Genomic DNA, 20,463 nt, shown 5'->3' with positions numbered 1-20,463 from the left:
ATTAAATTCATTATGGATATATAGATTTAGCTTCGGTTGGGAGTTGAAATGTAGATGCTCTTTTTGACTGGTTTACTTTGTATTGTATTTTTGTTTGTTTCCTTGATTTTATTAAATAAGATAACAGGGTCTATTGTTATCAAACTTGGTAAATTTATTACCTGTATGTTCTTTTTATTTATTTTTTTTTAACTTCATAGGGGAGTCTTATGTTTCATAAACTTAGACCAGTAGATCAACTGAGGCATCTACTTGTGAGTAATGTGGGTGGAGATGGAGAAGAGATCGAAAGATTCTTTAAATTACATCAGGTAATTATTTGTACTTTTTTTTTTCCACTGTGATGATAATTTAAATAATGGAAAGATAGCTAATTTTTATGTGTTAGGACCAAAAATACTGTGATTAACAGGTAATCTTACCAATCTTTCTTTCTTTACATTGACCACTAGATATGTACTGATATTTGGGAGCAGTTCTAATACACTCTAAGTTTAAAACCAATACTTTTTTATTTCTCCTTTTTCATATCAATTGATTTCATTAAGTCAGCAAATATTTATTGAGACATGCTATACACTAGGCACAGATTTGAACACTGGGTACAGCATGAAGCAACACTTTTTACATGTTATGTTTAATATAAGGGAAGATACTCTTTTTAAACAGGAGGACCAGGCTTGTGCAACTTGCCTTATCCTTGCTTGTTCCACCGCTGCCTGTGATAGAGAAGTATCAGCGTGGGCTGCTCGGGCTTTCTTCAGGTATATGTCAGTTTTCTCTTGTTCTTGGCCACTTTTTAAAATGGTTGCTATATTGGTGAATGTGATACTTTAAGGGCTTGCCAGACAGTTGAGTTACAAAAATTTGTTTGCACAAAGGTGAACTCTGGAAAGATTATAATGCTAATAGGAACAGCTAATTAATTAGCAGTTTGTGCATTGTTACCCATTCTGCTGTCTGGTCTTCTTTTATACCTCTTTCTACCTCAGCTACTATCTCATCTCTCTTTTCTGTTTCCCCGTTGAGTCACTTCTGCTACATAGGTCTTATTGGCACTGAGATTTTGAATCACTCTAAGGAAACTTGGTATCAAACAGATACTTATATTTGGAAAACTTTTACCTAAGGATAAGAATTTGAAATGTGACTTGTTTAAAAGAATTTTTTTAAAGGTCTGTCTAACTATAATCTAGTATGAAAATTACAGTACCATATCTCAGTAAGTAAATTCTATGTTCTGCTAACCTTTTATTAGAAATTGCCAGTCCCTTATAATACTTCCTGATAGAATTTCAAGTCAACTTTTACTAAATAAGTATTTTTTAATGTATCTATGTATATACAGGGTGGGCAAAAGTAATACAAGAAAAACTCTGTACTCACAACTGTAAACCTACTTTCGCTCCACCCTGTATTTCACTGTAAACACAATACCTAGTGTTTGAAGCTCTATTTTGAAAGCTAAGCAGACCTTAGAACAATTCCAGCCTTTAAGGCGGACTGTTTCACTGGATAAACTCAGTCTGTGTTGTTATCGACAGGTATGGCGGTGAAGCGCAAATGAGATTTCCAGCCACTCTCCCCACCCCCAGTAATGTTGGTCCCATCTTGGGCTCTCCTGTCTATGCTAGTGAGTATGAAACACTGAAATGAAACTGTTTCCAATAGACTGAATTGTAGAACCTTTAATAAAGCTTTTCATTATATTTTATTTGCTGCTACTGTATTGGTGAATAGTTATAAAGATATCTGACTCTTAAAAGTAATGGTATATTGAGTTCTTAATGTATATTAGGGAACAAAATAAGATGTGACCAAAAGTGTTTACAGAACTCATTTGTTATTTATTGAAAAGGAAGGAAATGAATGATGTAATAATAAGCAAACTCCCATCTCAATGTTTTCCAAAGTGGAGATGTTCAAAATCACTGGGAAATGAGTCGAGTCCCTAATTCTAGAGCACAGTATGAGTGGTGCCACTCCTCACTCTTAGTTTAGAAACAACTTCTGTGTGTAATTTTGAACAAATTCAGAAATTGGGGAGTTACTTTCTAAATCTTTATTTTCTTATTTCCTGTAGGTTCTCCTTTTCCTGGTGGTGGTCAATATCCAAACCCCTCCTTTTTGGGAACACCAGCTCAAGGTGCCTCTTTTCTTTAGATCACTACTACCAGTACTGTTCTTTATGAAGGGCTAGCATTCTGTCTTATCACTAATGCCCTTTTCTGTCAAAATAATGTGACTTCCAAGAAGTGACATGCAGATCCTGGCTGGGTAGCTTAGTTGTTAGAGCGTCGTCCTGATTACGCCAAGGTTACAGTTTCTGTCTCTGGTCAGGGCACATACAAGAATCAACCAGTGAATGCATAAAGAAGTGGAACAACAAATCAATTTCCCTCCACCCCCACTCCACCACACTCCTTTCTCTTTCTGTCTTTCTAAAATCAATAAAATAAAAGAAGTGACATCCAAACAACTATTGCATTTGGCTGCGAATGCCTTTACTTAGGAAATCTTTTTTTTTATATATATATATATTTTATTGATTTTTTACAGAGAGGAAGGGAGAGAGATAGAGAGTTAGAAACATCGATGAGAGAGAAACATCGATTAGCTGCCTCCTGCACATCTCCTACTGGGGATGTGCCCACAACCCAGGTACATGCCCCTGACCGGAATCGAACCCGGGACCCTTCAGTCCGCAGGCCGACGCTCTATCCACTGAGCCAAACCGGTTTCGGCACTTATGAAATCTTGAACAGTACCCGATAGTACCAGGAAAGCCCCTTATTTGGGTACCAAGATTTAATTACCAGCCATGAAATCTGTACAGTTAGTTTCACTTCCAGCATTAAGGAGCAGTGATGGCAAGCTGTCTGTCTTTCCATCCTGCATTGCCCAGATGGGAAAGCCTCTGTCAAGAGAAATCAAATATCTGTTTATTCCAGTATTTTTCTAAATGCCTATTCTTATGGGTTTAGATAGAGCAGACTTGGGTTGTTGAGAATTCTGAATATTTATCGTTCGATGTTAAGGTCTGTTTTTCTTATGTGTGTTAAGGTGTACACCCTCCTGTCATGTCTACCCCAGCTTCAGGGAACCCAGCCATTCAGGCCCCAAGTATGAGCTACATGGCTGGGCCAGAGGTTGTGTACTCCGGAAAGCACAATGGCATATACATTTACTTTGCTCGAATCATGGGGTAAGTTTCTCATGGAATACCTGACAGTTGCTCATCTTAGCCTAGTTTGTGTCATTGAATATTTTTAATTCTATATTTGGGACTTCATTTATTCCTATTAAATTGTACCTAAAGTTTAATTCACTTGTCCATTAATAAGATTGTTCTGTATTATGCAACTCTTATTATCTAACCATCTATGTTTCTATATTTGTTCATATATATGTATATATATTCTACATAGCGTAACAAACCCCATAACTCTGTGACGTGTGCCTGCAAGTCAGCTAGACGGTTCTGGTCATGGCTAGGCTCACTCTTGGTTGTGCAACCGCCGTGAGGTTGAAGAGAGCTCTCTCCCCATTGGCTGGACTCTCACATGTTTACGGTCATGTTTGTATGCTGGTCCGGAGTGGCCTCAGCTGGAGCAGCTGGGCTGTTCTCCACGTGCCTCTCATCCTCCAGCAGGCAGCCAGGGATTTTCACATGGTGGTAGCCAGGTTCCACGAGGGCAGAGACTTGCAGAGCCTCGTGCTGCCTCTGCTCAGCACCGGCCGACCACCATTTCCACGTCATTTACTTTGGCCGGCCCAGGCAAACCCAGATTCAAAAGGTGGGGCATGGACCCTCATTATGAGAGCAGCATCAAAGTCAGACTGAAAAGGGGATAGGTATAGGGAGGAGTCAAGAATAACAGCCACTTTTGCAATCAGTCTACCATATTATCTAGTTAATTGCTATGTATTTTTCTTAGATTTGAGATGTATGCTTTCCTTATGGTACAGAACCCCTTTATAAATTTGTTTTTGCATTATAAGCTTCCTTGTTTACAACTCATTATCCAGAGCCTTTTGACTTAGTTAAGTAAGTTAGATATATCAGCTTTTAAAATTTTCCTATTTTCATTCTTTCCAGATAACTTAGTACAATGTTAAATGAAACCATGACTACATTTTAATGAACACATAGAAGAAATTTACTACGTATTGTAATTATTTTTATTCATCTGCAGCATAATTATGAAAACATTTTTTGTTGCAGAAATATCTGGGATGCTAGTTTAGTTGTGGAAAGAGTATTCAAGAGTGGCAACAGAGAGATCACCGCAGTAAGTGTGGTCCATTGTTGGTATGTAACCAGGTTGTTATTGATGAGTGAGTGTCGTGTTGCACATTTCTTGGTGTTATACACAAGATGCAGTGGTTATGCTTTTACATTTGTGTCCTTGTCCAATAAACTGTCCAATCCCTGGGTTAAGTCTCTGCTCTAACCCTTATTAACAGATGAGTAAATTTCTTAGCATTTCAGAGCCTGATACCACTCTGTGAAATGGGAAAAATAATATATCTCCCTCATGAGGTTTTTGTGAGGGTTAGAGTAAGTCCTACTCAATGTAGCTTAAAGCTACTATTTAAATACTTTGTTTATATATCCAGTCATGGACCCAGTACTAATTTCTATGTACTTGCCTACATTCTAGATTACTTTGAGAAAGCATCTTATACAACTATGTATTATCATAAATTTGGGTAGTAAGATTTTTTTTGATGTGGAATATGAATGCAATTTACTTTAAACTTATTCTTTTTTAAATGAAAAGATATCAAATATCTTTTTGATTCTGATAATTTTTCTCAGTTCACATTTCTAAGAATGGCATGTACTTATCGTATATGATTCCATTTATATGAAGTTCAAGAACAGGCTAAACTAATCTATAGTGATAGAAGTAAAAAAAAAAAAAAGTAGTTGCCTGGGAGAGGGAATGAATAAGGGGGTATTAGGGAGCTTTCTTGAGTGTTGGAAATGTTTTATACTGTAGTCTGGCTGTGACTGTATTAAAATGCAAAAAGTTAATAAAATACTCACTTAAGATTTGAATGTTTTACTGTCTGTAAATTATATCTCAATCAAACCAGAGGAGGAGGGGAGGGATGTGGTACCTGACCCTTGATTCTGGTCACCAACAGTGAATTGATATAAGAAATAATTTTACTGCTTATGAAGTTAGGGTACTTCAAGATTAAAGTTTACATTTGGTTATAGATATACAGTGTATGTTTTTCATATACTAGTATATGCCTTTTCACTGTTTTAAACTTTCGAAAATTCTTTCTTACAGATTGAAAGTAGTCGGTGCTGCTGGAACTAAAAGGCTTGCAAGAATTTCTAGACAGAAACTCCCAGTTTGCGGGAGGACCACTAGGAAATACCACTAGGAAATCCAAAGTAAGAATAAAAGGGATTTATTTATTCTTTTTTTCTCCTGCGGTATGATTCACATATTATAAATTCATCCTTCTATAATACACAGGTCATTGGTTTTTAGTGTAGTCACAAGGGTATGCAATCATCATCCACCACTATCTAAGATTCTAGAATATTTTCATCGTGCAGAAAGAAACCCTGTACCCATTAGTAGACACTCCCTGTCTTAGTTAGGCTGGAGTAACAAAAATCCCATGGGCTGGCTTATGCAGCAGACATTTATTTTTCATAGTTCTTGGGCTGGAAGTCTGAGATCAGGGTGCCAGCATGTTCAGGTTCTGGTGAGGACCCACTTTCTGGTTTACAGGCAGCTGCCTTCTTGCTGTGTCCTTACATGGCAGAGAGAAAATGGGAGCAACTCTCTGGTACCTTCTGATGGGGGTACCAATCTCATCATGGGGCTCCATTTTCATGGTCTCATCTAAACCTCCTTAGCTCCCAAGGCCCCACCTCCCAACACCATTACTTTTGGGATTAGGGCTTCAGCTTGGGAATTTGGTGGGACTCCAACATCTAGTCCATATCACGCCTCCCTTCCCCTCCCCCTATTCTCTGGCAGCCACTAATCTGGCTGTCTCTATGGCTCTGCCTCAGGTAGTAGTTGCTCCTTATATTGTCCAAGGTTTCCGAGTATCGTCAGTGAGCGAGGCAGCAGCAGGCTTGCTCCATCTTGGCCCCTGCCGTCAGTTGAGGTTTTTATTTAGTAACATTAACACTTAGAGTTTTATTATTTTAGTCCGTTGTAGGTGTTTCATGCAAAACTGTTCCGTATTTTGCCTCTCTGGGTTGCTCTTGAATCATTCTGACAATAATCTTCGGCAGCTTCTTTGCTTTCTAGTAGGAAAAGAGCCTCCAGTCTCATTTGGTAAAATTCCTGCCCTAGACCTGAAGTCAGCCATTTCTGCAGGGAGCCCTGGTTTCTTGTAGCAGAGAAAGGTATTGGAGACTATAGCAAGGGCTCTTCACTGCTCCTGGTCAAGCTGTATATTGCTTAATTTTTATTTTTTAATAAAAAAAAATTGTTGCCCAGCCTGCGTGGCTCAGTGGTTGAGCATCGACCTATGATCCAGGAGATCATGGTTCTATTCCCAGGCAGGGCACATGCCCGGGTTGCAGGCTTAATCCCCAGCCGGGGGCATGCAGGAGGCAGCCGGTCAATGATTCTTTCTCATCATTGATGTTTCTGTCTTCCTCTCCCTCCCTCTCTGAAATCAATTAAAAAATATATTTTTTTAAAAACCAAACACTTCCAGTTTAAAATATCATTGATTTGCCAGTGCTATGTCACTAATCTACAGAGGAAAAGTATTTACATTTTCTAGTTCACTTATATGAAATATTCAGAAAGGGTAAGTTTATAGACACAGCGGGTAAGACGAATGGTTGCTCAGGGTAGAGGTGGGAGAAGGGGGACATGGGGTTTGACGGTTAATCAGGGGTGTTCTAAAATTAGATTGTGGTGATAATTGGGCAATCCTGTGAATTGTACGCTTTAAATTGCTGAATTATGTGGTGTATGAATTACATCTGGATAACGCTGTGAGAAACACAAATGCACATTCTGGAGTTTCTGTTTCAGTACTGCAGCCAAAGTGCCGCAGAGGCTGATCGGATTCATGCGTCCTGAGAATGGGAACACCCAGCAGATGCAGCAGGAGCTGCAGAGGAAGTTTCATGGTAAGTTACTGCTTCTGCTCACTGAAATGTACACAACCCTAGTAAAGAGTTTTATCAGTTGAATAGAAAATAAAGATCTTGTTTGTGGTAACATATTTTTTATTAAAATATCAGTGTGATTGGGGAAAGTGGACAGTATGGATGTCATGTATTTTCATAACTTTCAGCCCATACATTTTTTCCCATCCTCCAGAAAACATGATACACACCTTTTTTTTAATGAGTTTTTTAATTGTAAGATATATAAATTTATCATTTTAACTACTATTATGTGTATAATTGTGGCTATTAATACATTCACATTGTGCAAACATCACCACTGTCCATTTGTAGTACTTTTTTCATCTTCCCAAACTGAAACTGAACCCCATGAAGCAGTAGCTCCCCACTTTACAGGGCCCCCAGCCCCTGACAATCAACCCTTTTTTTTTCTGTCCCTTGAATCTTACTACTCTGGGTCCCTCCTGCAAGTGGAATGATACAGTATTTATCCTTTTGTGATTGGCTTAATTCATTTAGCATAATGTCTTCAAAGTTTATTCATGTTGTTTCGCATGTCAGAATTCCCTTCTTTATTTAAAACAATAATATTCCAATGTGTATATACCACTTTTGTTTATCCATCCATCCTAGTGGAGACTAGGATTGGTTTAACCTTTTGAGAACTGTGAACAGTCCTGCTGTGAACATGGTATACAAACGTAAGTTTGAGTCCCTGTTTTCAATTCTTTTGTTAAATACCCAGATGTGGAATTGCTGGGTGATAAGGTAATTCTATGTTTAGGTTTCTGAGACACTGACATATTGTTCTCTATAGCAATGGCACCATTTTACATTTCCACCAGCAGTGCACCAAGGGTTCCAGTTTCTCTTCATTGCACCAGTTATTTTTCAATTTTTAAAATAATATCCATCCGTATGGGTGTGAACTGGTATCACTGTGGTTTGATTTGATTAGTGACACTTCTTTATAGAGTTAAAAATGGGAATCAAGCCCTGGCCCCCGTGGCTCCGTTGGTCGGAGTGTTGTCCCTACACTGAATGGTTTCAGGTCCGATTTTTCTGGTCAGGGCACATACCTCGGTTGCAGGTTCATTCCCGGTCGGTGTGTATGGGAAGGCAACCTGTAGCTGTTTCTCACATTGATGTCTCTCTCATTGTCTCTCTTCCTCCCTCCCCTCTCTCTAAAATCAATAAGCATGTCCTCGGGTAAGGATTTTTTTAAAAAGTGAATCAGGTTTTTGGTTGTGTTTTTATCTATTTAATAGTAATAACTAAAGAAAGAGTAAGGCAATTAAAAAGTTTGCATTATCAATTATTCCAGATATGAGTCGGAGAAATAATAAATTATTGCTTAAATTTTGCCTGAGATTTAATTTTTTTGTTATCTTGTCTTCTATTTTTTGAGCCAATTATTATATTTGCTCATGAAGACCCAGCCATTACACCCCGAGGTACTTTCTTTCCTTTGTGCTCGCCCTTGTTTTCGGTTCACTATTTTGTCAGTTCTTTTTTCAGTACTTGAATAAGGCCTTCAGCCTGACAGTGCACGCATTCTGCTAAGGATTTACACAAACAGGAACATTCAGATTGCTGGCAATAATCACGGAAATGACCACTTCGTAGAGCATTTGGTCATACCTAGTAAAAGCTGAGAAAGCCTATACACTCACAGCCAGCCGTTTGCCTTCTAGGTGTACATCCTGGAACAGTCTACCAGACTTTTCTCACAGTAAAAAATACATTTTACATTATGACCCAGGTGATTAAAAGCAAACACATGCAACTGAAACAAATTTTAGGAAAAAACTCTACCTGTTTCACACTCTAAATTTTTCCCTTTTTATTACACTTCCTCTTTAAGAAAAAATTAAAACCTATATTGACTAACTGAATTGATTTTATGACTTATCAATGCTTCCTAGTCCAGGTCTAAGAAACTCATTCCTAGCAAAACCTCACTGCACTTTCCCGGAGACCTTTTCTAAGGGTATTTATTGCTATAGTTTTAGTAAGAAAACTGGAAAAAATACAAATATATGTTAAGTGGACAATGGACCTAATTTTAGCCTCTTTACACGATAGAACACTCAGCAATTAAAATAAACATGCTAGATTTATATTTATTGCTATGGCTAGCTTACAAAAATAGAACTGATGGAAAAAGCTATGGTGTAAATAAATTATTTAAAAACAGCAATGCTGTTATTGTTTATGTGTACAGACACAAATGCACATGTATATAATAGAGGATAAGAACATGAAATCAACTTGTGCTCATGGTTGCCTATGATGGGGGAGGGAGAAGAACAATGAGGATTTCACTTTAATAGTTGTTTCTATTTGAGGTAAAGTGTTGTTGTACTTGAAATAAAACAACCTATGTCGTTTGAAAAAACTTTATTAATTGTATTTGTAATTAGAGGCTCAAGTGAGTGAAAAGATTTCACTTCAGGCGATCCAGCAATTGGTCCGAAAATCATACCAAGCCCTGGCTTTGTGGAAACTTCTTTGTGAGCATCAGTTCACGGTCATTGTAGGTGAACTGCAGAAGGTAGGGTGTTTTTGTTCCTGCAAGACCATACCGTTAATCCTCTGCTTGGTTTGTTTTCTTTGGAGTGAGCTTTAATCTTACACTTTGGTTTGGTGGGGATCATTTCAGAAGCATTTAGGTTATGATGAAGTTAGTATGTCATAGGAAGATGGCACTAAAGATTGAGGGATTCACTTTGTCAGAGCCTCTGTTTTTTTGTTTGTTTTTATATTTTCTTTGATTTCAGAGAAGAAGGGAGAAGGAGAGAGAGATGGAAACATCAATGAGAGAGAACCAACCGTTGATTGGCTGCCTCCTGCAAGCCCTACCCTGGGGATCAAGCCCGCAACCGGGCATGTGCCCTGACCAGGAATTGAACCATGACCTCCTGGTTCATAGGTTGATGCTCAACCACTGAGCCACACCAGCCAGGCAATATCTGACATATTTTATATCAAAATAATTTTCTCTTATGCTTCAAAGTCATTCCCCTAGTTCTTTTCAATAAAGTCCAAAGTGTTTTGTTTGGTGCTTTTATTTCTTTTAAATACATACTTTAAAAAAAACACCCTTAAGATAATTACGAGAACTTTTCCATACCAGGTAGAATAAGTTGTGTTGGGAGGTAAAAAGAAGTATTAGCCCTGGCCAGGTGGCTCTGCTGGTTGGAGTGTCATCCGGAAGGTCTGGGGTTTAATTCCTGGCGGGCACGTGTGAGAGGCAAATCACTAAACAATAATTTATTGTAGTAAAAATTACCTCAACAATTTGGAACTCATTTTTAACAAGCAGATTTGTTGAAAATGAGATTAAACTCCAACACTAGAAAGCCTTGAATAATAGAATGCTAACTTGTTTAGGAAAAAGACATAAGCCCAAGTTTTTTGATGTAGCTCATTGACCATTTTTCCTGGTCATGACTGAAGTCAGCAGACCTGGCTCTGCCCCTGCCCCTGCCCCTGCCCCTGCCCCTGCCCCTGCCCCTGCCCCTGCCCCTGCCCCTGCCCCTGCCCCTGCCTCTGGCTCTGGCTCTGCCGGGTTTACTTTCCTCGTTGGTGAAGTGAGCGTTTTGGACTGGGGGCTCTTTCCCAATTCTCTATGGTTCTATGATAATTTCAAAAATGTGTTCCTTTGTATAGTTTTTGTGTATTGACTCTTTTGAATTATGAAGTCTGTTCATGTTTTGGTTAAATTATTAAAGAAATTTGATTCTGTGAGGAAATATGATATTCCTGTGTAGTGGATAGAAGAAAGGATTCTTTTTATGCCCCTAGGAATTTCAGGAGCAGTTGAAAATCACCACCTTTAAAGATCTGGTCATCCGGGACAAAGAGCTGACCGGGGCATTAATTGCTTCTCTGATCAACTGCTACATCAGAGACAACGCTGCCGTGGACGGCATCAGCGCACACCTGCAGGACATCTGCCCCCTTCTGTACAGCACCGACGACGCAGTCTGTTCTAAGGTGGGAGGCCTGGGTACCCATTTCAGGGCTTCCTACAGAAGAGGCTCCCCGGTGTGAACCGCACGCTAGAATTGGAGTCAGGAACCACCTTTCGCCTAATTCATACCTTTGATAGGTTTCTGAACCTCTCCTGGCCTCAGAATCCTCATCTGTGTAAGAACGGGGTTGGAATACCTGGTTTCTTAAAGTCCATTATATTTAAGTTTTTCATAAAGAATCTTTGATGGTATTTCTAGGCCATATTTTAAAAAACGATGGTTACATATGCCCCTCCTTAGAAATTAAGGAAATTCTCTAAAACCTAAAGTTAGTCTGTAATGAATCAGAGTTAATTGGGCAATTTTTATTGATCCTTTCCTACAGGTGGAAGTAATTTAAAAAATCAGTACCGTGTGGACTGCCTGCTGACCAAATAATGTATTGACTAGACAAGAGATTTACCAGAAAAAAAAGCTATCTTGCTTAACATATTTGTCAGAGGAATTAAGAATAGCTAGGATTTTTTTGGTCAAAAACTTTTCTGCCTAAAATTAAGAAGAAGTAAGTTTATAGAGTTGTTTTTATTATTGATTATAATAAACCAGATGTAAATTTAGACATAGTCTAAAACTTATGTTGACAGCATCATCTATATGCTTGATGTTATATCTTTTTAAGTTCTTGTCATTTCTCCTTCAGGCAAATGAGCTTCTCCAACATTCCCGACAAGTTCAAAATAAGATTGAAAAGGAAAGAATGTTAAGGGAATCACTAAAGGAGTATCAGAAAATCAGCAATCAAGTGGACCTTCCTAATGTCTGTGCTCAGTACAGACAAGGTGAGAAACACACTGCTCTTCCCACCTCACCTGGGGACAGGTCATGTCTTCCTTCAGCTCCTTGGCCCAAGGGTGGCAGGAAGTTCGTTACTTGTGTCTCAGTTTGTGGTGGCTGCACTGGCCCCTGAAAAAGCTATAGTTTCTTTTATATCTTCAGATATGTAACTTTTTAACATCGGTGTTTCAGCCCCAGTCCAGTTACACTACTATCTGTATAAGGTTGCTTTCCGGGTTACGTTTAATTTTAAGATGCTTAAAAGTTTTAATTCTTAAAATATTACCTTCCTGCTCTCTTTAAAATTTACTTAAAAAATAAATCTAACATAAAAGTAGTAACTCTTAGCCAGGGGGATTGTTTTGAATCCCAGGATTTTTTTCAACAAGAAACTGAAACTCTCTGGCTGGATCTTTTAAATACAAAGATTTTTTTCCAGTGAAGAAAATATAGCTGCCTTTTAGGACTGGTACAGCCTTATTCTTTGACAGACTCTTCAGAAATATTTTATGTGATATTGTCACGAGGGTGACTAATGTATAATAGAAACAAAATGATGTTGGTCAGTATTTTTATAAGGGAGCTGAGAACAAAGCGTGTCCAGCCTAACGTGCCCCGTCTTGTCCGTTTCTTCCCGTCAGTGCGCTTCTATGAGGGTGTGGTGGAGCTCTCTCTCACTGCCGCCGAGAAGAAGGACCCGCAGGGCCTCGGGCTGCACTTCTACAAGCACGGAGAGCCAGAGGAGGACCTCCTGGGGCTCCAGGCTTTCCAAGAAAGGTGCGTCTTAGTACCTGCGAACGTTTGACTGATAGTATTGGGGAAACAGTATTCCAACTGCAACCCTTATAAAACTCAATATACTTCACTTTAATCACTCATTTATTTATTTGTTTATTATGCTTTCACTTTAAAATGACTTCTTTTATCAGAGGTCTGAATCAGGAGTGTAATTCCTTGTCTAGGGATAAAATTATAGTCTGGTAAAAATTCCTAAGAATTTATAAATGTTTTATTCTGTGGTTTTTCTGAGACTCTATTAGTGTCCATTTTAAATGAGATAATTTGCTTGGGAACAAAACTGGCTTTTTCCCCAACCCCATTTCTGATTCTGAGTGAAGTATTTTATTTTGTAAAAGATGATTTTTAGCCAAACCGGTTTGGCTCAGTGGATAGAGCGTCGGCCTGCGGACTGAAGGGTCCCAGGTTCGATTCCGGTCAAGGGCATGTACCTTGGTTGCGGGCACATCCCCAGTGGGGAGTGTGCAGTGCTTCTCAAACCTATTGAAAAAGTATATGAGCCCTAGCCGTTTTGGCTCAGTGGATAGAGCATCGGCCTGTGGACTGAAGGGTCCTGGGTTTGATTCTGGTCAAGGGCACATGCCCAGGTTGTGGGCCCAGTGGGGAGCATGCAGGAGGCAGCCAATCAGTGATTCTCTGTCATCATTGATGTTTCTGTCTCTCTCTGCCTCTCCTTTCCTCTCTTCAATGAAAAAAAATATGTTTAAAAAAAGAAAAAGTATATGATTTCTATTAATTTTAATTTCAAACATATACATATATTTATTCTCCAAAATAGTCTTTCAATCCTTGTGTGTACTTAAAATTAAAGAAGATAAATCAGTTACTGTGTAATTAATGGAATTGCTCCTTTTTCAGATTAAACAGCTACAAGTGCATTACCGATACCCTGCAGGAGCTGGTGAATCAGAGCAAGGCTGCTCCCCAGTCTCCCAGCGTGCCCAAAAAGCCCGGGCCTCCGGTGCTGTCCTCTGACCCCAATATGCTTAGCAACGAAGAAGCTGGACACCACGTAAGGGACACAGCGCATTTTCATTCTAAAAACACGTGTGTTTAGCACTCCTGTGTGGTAGTACTAGTCTAACCATCTTGGGAAAGGTAGTAACTCTTAGAACATGGAAGGATTCTTGATTTCTTACCAGGGGTTAAGCTCAGGGTTCATGGTGTCCAGAGCCTTGATCGTGCTAATTTTTTCTTTCTTTCTTTTAGTTTGAACAAATGCTTAAATTGTGTCAACGATCCAAAGATGAGCTCTTTAGTATTGCCCTTTATAATTGGCTAATCCAAGCTGACCTTACAGATAAGCTGCTACAGGTAAAAAATGGTTTTTTATTCCAATATTAATTTCCCAGTGGGTAAAGTAGACCATAGCTCCGATTTTCTTATGGGATGGAAATCACTGGATTGGGAATTAGGAGACATAACCTTTCTTTTAGCTCTACCGTTAAGTCTCTATGACATCACACCCTAAGTCTGTGCTTCTCATTCCGTAAAATGAATATGTGGCATTTGATCATTTCAAGGATCCCTTTTAGCTCAGAATCTGAACTCAGTAGCTGTGTTCTCAGGGATTATTAGGGGACTTATAATTGGCCACTGCTGGTTTGGCTCAGTGGATAGAGCACTGATCTGCGGACTGAAGGGTCCCGGGTTCGATTCTGGTCAAGGGCACATGCCTGGTTGCGGGCTCGATCCCCAATAGGGGGCGTGCAGGAGGCAGCCGATCAATGATTCTCTCTCATCATTGATGTTTCTATCTCTCTCTCCCTCTCCCTCTCTGAAATCAATAAAAATATATTTTAAAAAAGATTTATAATTGGATTACAGTAAATTCTTTTTATCAGCCTAAGTAACTGTCATAACAACTCTTTCATGAACTGTGATAAAACAAAAAATCATTTATAATGCGAAAAATTCACCCTCTCTTTTATCTGTTGTTGGATTATAATTTTGCTTATGTATTCATAAAATAAGGAACACCTGTCGTTATCTTTAAATGTTATATTTACTACGTAAAGAGCAAGTGGGTGATGAGAAAATGTCTCTGGATTACTGTACAATTTCCAGTTCACGTCCCCATTTCTGGAGCCACATCTCTCCCGGATGGCCAAAGTTGATCAAAACAAAGTCCGTTACATGGATTTGCTCTGGAGGTACTACGAGAAGAACAGGAGCTTCAGCAGTGCTGCGCGTGTCCTGTCCAAGCTGGCTGACATGCACAGGTAGGGCAGTAGCCCCACTGGGAAGCATGGTTGTAACCCAGCTGTCTAGTTACATTTACATTTCACAGTTCAAAGAAAACTCGTTCAGGTTATACATCTATAGAATTTGTATGCTTTTATTTGAATTTATCTAAAGTTTTCTCTTTACCTAAGACCTTTTCTGTAAAACTGTCTTCTAAATTCTCTAAATAAAGTATGTCTTTGGATTCTTCCTACCAATGAGTTAATTATTATTAATTAAAAGGACAAAAACTACTTCTTAAAGTGGTTAAATGTTTTACCAGTTCCAGACTAATTTTCTGTACTCTGACATTGAGTTAAGTTACTGAAAAGGTCTTGGGATACTGTTGCCCGGCTGTGTGGTTGAGCGTCGATCCATGAACCAGGAGGTCATGATTCTATTCCTGGTCAGGGCACTGGTCTGGGTTACTGGCTTGGTCCTGAGCAGGGGGCATGCAGGAGGCAGTCGATGCCAATCAGTGATTCTCTCTCATCATTGGTGTTTCTCTCCCTCTCCCTGTTATTCTCTAAAATCAATAAAAATACATATATTTAAAATCCTATTAAGAAAGCATTGGGGTTTCTAATTAAATTATTATATCAAAAGACAATGTAATAAAATTGTGTGTATGTGTGTGAAGTAAATGTATAATTAGAGAATTTCTGAATATTTTGTAACAAAAAATTAATCACTGTTTTAACAGGGAAAGTATTAAAATTCAAGGAGGGGATATAGAAAAGACAAGGGAGCAAGTGGAAAGAGATGAGGTTGGAAGAGTCAGAGAAGGCTTTTGGAGGGTTTAAAAAAGCATGTGACGTCTGTTCTTTGTTTTTAAGTGGTCACTCTAGCTCTATAGAAGATTAAATGTAGTCTTGGCCATGTTAAGGCAAAGAAGTGAAGACTATGAGGAGCAAAAAGGGATATATATATATATATTTTTTTTTTAATCCTCGCCCCAGGATATGTTTATTGATTTTAGAGAGAAATAGCGATTGGTTCCCTCCTGTACGTGCCCCAACCTGGGACCCAGCCTGCAGCTGGGTATGGCCCTGACTGGAAATTGAACCCGCCACCTTTTGGTGTACAGGACGATGCTCCAACCACCTTACCCACCTGGCCAGGGCATAAGGGATATTCTTAATTTAATTCTAGAAGAATTCAAGTTTTACTATCCTTAACTGAAGTTTTAAAATAGGAAGTTACTTCTTCAGGTACAAACATAAATATTTGTTGCCTTCAGTTGTAGATCTCTCTTATTAGAAATCCTCTAATAATTTTTTCAAGTTTCAGATTTCGTTTTATGTCCATGTGGTCTAAAATAGTACATCAGACTAATGTGTTTGTATTTTGAAACCTTAAGAATTCACATAAATAAATATCAGTGTTTTTCTCCCAGCACAGAAATTTCACTCCAGCAGCGACTAGAGTACATTGCTCGAGCCATTCTTAGTGCCAAAAGCTCCACTGCCATCTCCTCCACAGCTGCCGATGGGGAATTCCTTCATGAAATGGAAGAAAAAATGGAGGTAAGTGAGGAAGACGCTTCAGCTTTGTGCACACTGAACAGCATAGTCACATGTTACTCACTCCCTTCTTCCCCTAGCTTGCGATAGGTCTGTAGCAGTCAGTATTAATTTTAGTTTCTTCTGCCTTTATTTTTCATTTATTTTCATACCAAGGTGTAAATTGTAAAAGATTTTAATGACACAGCATTTGGGTCATAGGATATTGCTATAGTTTAAAACTTTTCTCTGTGGCACTTCTAAAGGTTTTTTTCCCAACGATTCCAACATGAAGCAGATTATATCACATTCGCCATTTATTCTGGAAGCTAAAAAGTAGGTACATGGAGTATAGTAGGCTAAACGGCCTTAACTAAGAGACCCCAAATGTATAATGGTCCCAATACAAACGCTTTTTTCTCAGTCACAAAAATCCAGAGTGGGTTTTTCTGGTTGACAGGTAGGTGGCTTTCTTCCTGGTTGATTTTGGGATCCAAGTTCTATTCTCTACTATTACCTGCGGCTTTACCTTTTCTTCAGTCAGAGGGAGGAAGGGAAGAAAGCATGCAAGAAGCACATTCACTCTCTTAAAAACCTCGGCTCTGACATGACATGCTTCATTTTCACTGGCGTCCTTCGCAGGGAACTGAGGCTCATGTTCAGACCTCCCTGCGAGGAGGCTGGGAGGTCTGGCTACAGTTCTGGGAGAACAGTGTGGGTGGGCAGTAAAGACTGTGAAATCTTTCATGTTGAAGATTTTAGTAGACCTGCTAGTCTGTTATGGTAGAAGTCTCCATTAATACAGTAACGTTAGCACATGAAGTCAGATAGTAGGAGTCATTTCTTTGAGTTCCTGTTGATTTTTCATGATGAAATCAATACTTCCTTTTTTCGAACCGAACTAGGTTGCTAGGATCCAACTGCAGATACAAGACACGCTACAAAGGCAGTACTCCCATCATTCTTCTGTACAGGATGCGATTTCTCAGCTGGATTCTGAGCTAATGGACATAACTAAGGTAATGAAAAAGCCAGCGAAATTCCTGTAGCAGTCGAGCAGCAGCCACCTAACATCTACACCTTCCTTGTTTCTTCTGCGTTGTGTATTTTGTCCCATGGGGAAGGGCAACCTCCCCCCACAGAGTAAGATGAGCCCTCCTCGCAGCATGTCCCCGGGCAAGTCACTGCTGTGGTGTTCGACTTGGAGAAAGAGCCGAGTTCCTTTCCCAGGCCAGTAACTAAAGAGTCTGTCGGCGTCGATGGGCTTGGGTAAAACTCGAGCCTGGTCTGTTATTGCCTCACTTCTTGTCTTGAACAAGAAGCATCTTTGTTTATCTCCCAAGCCTCTCTGTGTCTTCTAGCGGTTCTTTCCTCATTTACTCTTGGACATGGCTTCAGCACCCTTAAGCACCCTGAGATTTGCCAGTGTTTCTGCAAACCTTGTTTTAGACAACACCAATTCTAAAAGAAAAGTCACCCTGGCCGGTTTGGCTCAGTGGATAGAGCGTCAGCCTGTGGACTGAAGGGTCCCGGGTTCAATTCTGGCTAAGGGCACATGCCCGGGTTGTGGGCTTGATCTCCAGTAGGGGTCATGCAGGAGGCAGCCAATCGATGATTCTCTGTCACCATTGATGTTTCTATCTCTCTCCCTCTCCCTTCCTCTCTGAAATCAATGAATAAATATATCAATTAAAAAAAAAGTCATTATGACCTCTTCCAGCCAAGAAAAAAATGCACACGTGCTGAATCTCTTTGGATGTACTTGCCATTCATTCACCACTTTTAACCCATAGCTATGACCAGCTATACATCATCATATTTTTATTTCATATTTTAGGAATTTCAGATAAAATCTATGGTGGTTTTGAACTTTCAAGTAGTTTTTCACTATTAATTTCTGGACCCTGACCTCTGATTGGATATATAACGTTGACATTTTCTCCTACAGCTTTATGGGGAATTTGCTGACCCGTTTAAACTTGCAGAGTGTAAACTTGCAATAATTCATTGTGCCGGTTATTCAGACCCTATATTGGTGCAGACACTTTGGCAAGATATCATAGAGAAAGGTAAGTGTGCACTTATAGGTGCATGTAGCATACATTACTTAGTGACTTGGTAGAGGGACACAGGCTGCTAGTGGCTCAGGTGGGCAGGGCTCAGGCAACTTGTATGTGCTAAACAGAGCGAGCATGGAGGGACCCTGGACATGGGGGGGGGGGGGGGTCCTCTAGAGCAGCGGTTCTCAACCTTCCTAATGCCGTGACCCTTTAATACAGTTCCTCATGTTGTGGTGACCCCCCAATTTCTTTTTTTTTATATTTTATTGATTTTTACAGAGAGAAGGGAGAGAGATAGAGAGTTAGAAATATCGATGAGAGAGAAACATCGATCAGCTGCCTCCTGCACACCTACTGGAGGATGTGCCTGCAACCAAGGTACATGCCCTTGACCGGAATCGAACCTGGGACCCTTCAGTCCGCAGGCCGACGCTCTAGCCACTGAGCCAAACGGGTTTTGGCAACCCCCCAATTTCATTATTACAAATTGAACATAATTAAAGCATAGTGATTAATCACAAAAACAATATGTAATTATGTGTTTTTCCGATGGTCTTAGGCGACCCCTGTGAAAGGGTCGTTTGACCCCAAAGGGGTTGCGACCCACAGGTTGAGAACTGCTGCTCCAGAGAATGATCCCAGTGAACATTGGGGAGGACTCTCAGAGAGTGTCATTTCAGGTTTGTGCTGCTTAGTAAGCGAGACTGGGACACTGCTCTCAGAATCTCCTCGCCACTGCCCTGGGAAGACGAGAGTATATCAGAAACTGACAGAATACCGGATCTGCTCATTATATTACGTGAATGTCAGGTCTAGGGTTTTTTATTCCTTGAAACAATGAAATAGCCAGTTTGAACACTGCACATTAGAAGTCATCTGGGTTTCTAAGGACATGTCTCTGTCTTTCAGAACTGAATGAAAGTGTGGCACTGAGCTCTTCCGATCGAATGCACGCCCTGAGTCTGAAGATCGTCCTCCTTGGCAAAATGTATGCGGGCACACCTCGCTTCTTCCCGTTAGGTGAGCAGGAAGGGCAGGCGCTGGCCGGGGTCTTTCTTTTCTTTCGATGGTTTTCTTCATTGACATGGAAAAATAATTATCTTTAGAGTGAAATTGCATCTTTGTTGCTGTTTAGTTGAGCAGTTTACTTCTACTTCTCCTAAAAGAAAGCCCTCCCCAGAACAGCAGGATTTGTTGATGAATAGCTTGGTGTGGGACTTTCTTTGACTGACCTTCCAAGTGTATATATCTATCTTGGATAGTGTTGGTTAACAGACCATCGGGATAATATTGTTAAAATGGCTGGTGTTTTGTGAATGGCTAGTCTCTGATTGATTCAACTCTTGTTATATTGAGGGCATATTTTTCTTTAAAATAGTGGGTAGTTGTCTTAAAAATGTAATATGTTAAATATAATCATTATGTAGGTGGCCGTAACTATTACGAATCATTTGTCAACATGTCGTATTTTCTTCAGCTGTAAAACAATAGAATCAACAATTGTATCCTCACCTGAGGATATTTTTTCATTGATCTTTAGAGAGAGTGGAAGGGAGGGAGAGATAGAGAGAAACATGGATGTGAAAGAGACACATCGATTGATTGCCTCCCACTCACACCCTAACCGAGGCCCAGGATCGAATCTGCAACCGAAGTATGTGCCCTTGACTTGGAATCAAACCCGCAACCTTTCAGTCTGGGGGCCAACTCTAATCATTGAGCGAAACCTGCCAGGGCAACCATCTCTGATTTAGTGTTCCTTAGGCATGGTAAGAAAGAAAACCATTATAAGCATACCCTTATTTCTTATAAGTATAGTACTACCTGCTCTAACATTTCATTGATTAGAAAAAGAAAATATATATACATATATATATATATATATATATATATATATATATATGTGTGTGTGTGTGTGTGTGTGTATATATATATATATG

At 39.6% G+C, this 20,463-nt stretch overlaps 1 protein-coding gene across 1 annotated transcript in view; it reads left to right on the top strand.

Moving 5' to 3' along the window:
* NUP155 (nucleoporin 155) overlaps positions 1 to 20,463 on the top strand; it is a 46,548-nt gene that overhangs the window by 20,734 nt on the left and 5,351 nt on the right. Inside the window, 20 exon segments of the mRNA XM_014457042.2 lie at positions 201 to 311; positions 670 to 764; positions 1,545 to 1,633; positions 2,084 to 2,146; positions 3,064 to 3,205; positions 4,226 to 4,292; positions 5,307 to 5,316; positions 5,319 to 5,397; positions 7,029 to 7,129; positions 9,553 to 9,683; positions 10,937 to 11,128; positions 11,807 to 11,945; positions 12,582 to 12,717; positions 13,597 to 13,750; positions 13,948 to 14,052; positions 14,806 to 14,960; positions 16,358 to 16,487; positions 17,369 to 17,482; positions 18,412 to 18,532; positions 19,433 to 19,543. Of these exon segments, the coding sequence (XP_014312528.1) occupies positions 201 to 311; positions 670 to 764; positions 1,545 to 1,633; positions 2,084 to 2,146; positions 3,064 to 3,205; positions 4,226 to 4,292; positions 5,307 to 5,316; positions 5,319 to 5,397; positions 7,029 to 7,129; positions 9,553 to 9,683; positions 10,937 to 11,128; positions 11,807 to 11,945; positions 12,582 to 12,717; positions 13,597 to 13,750; positions 13,948 to 14,052; positions 14,806 to 14,960; positions 16,358 to 16,487; positions 17,369 to 17,482; positions 18,412 to 18,532; positions 19,433 to 19,543 (2,245 nt within the window).

The sequence above is a fragment of the Myotis lucifugus genome, unplaced genomic scaffold (assembly GCF_000147115.1).
Source record: "Myotis lucifugus unplaced genomic scaffold, Myoluc2.0 scaffold_68, whole genome shotgun sequence".
Lineage (NCBI taxonomy): Eukaryota > Metazoa > Chordata > Mammalia > Chiroptera > Vespertilionidae > Myotis > Myotis lucifugus.
This window is presented reverse-complemented; position numbering and strand designations above follow the sequence as displayed.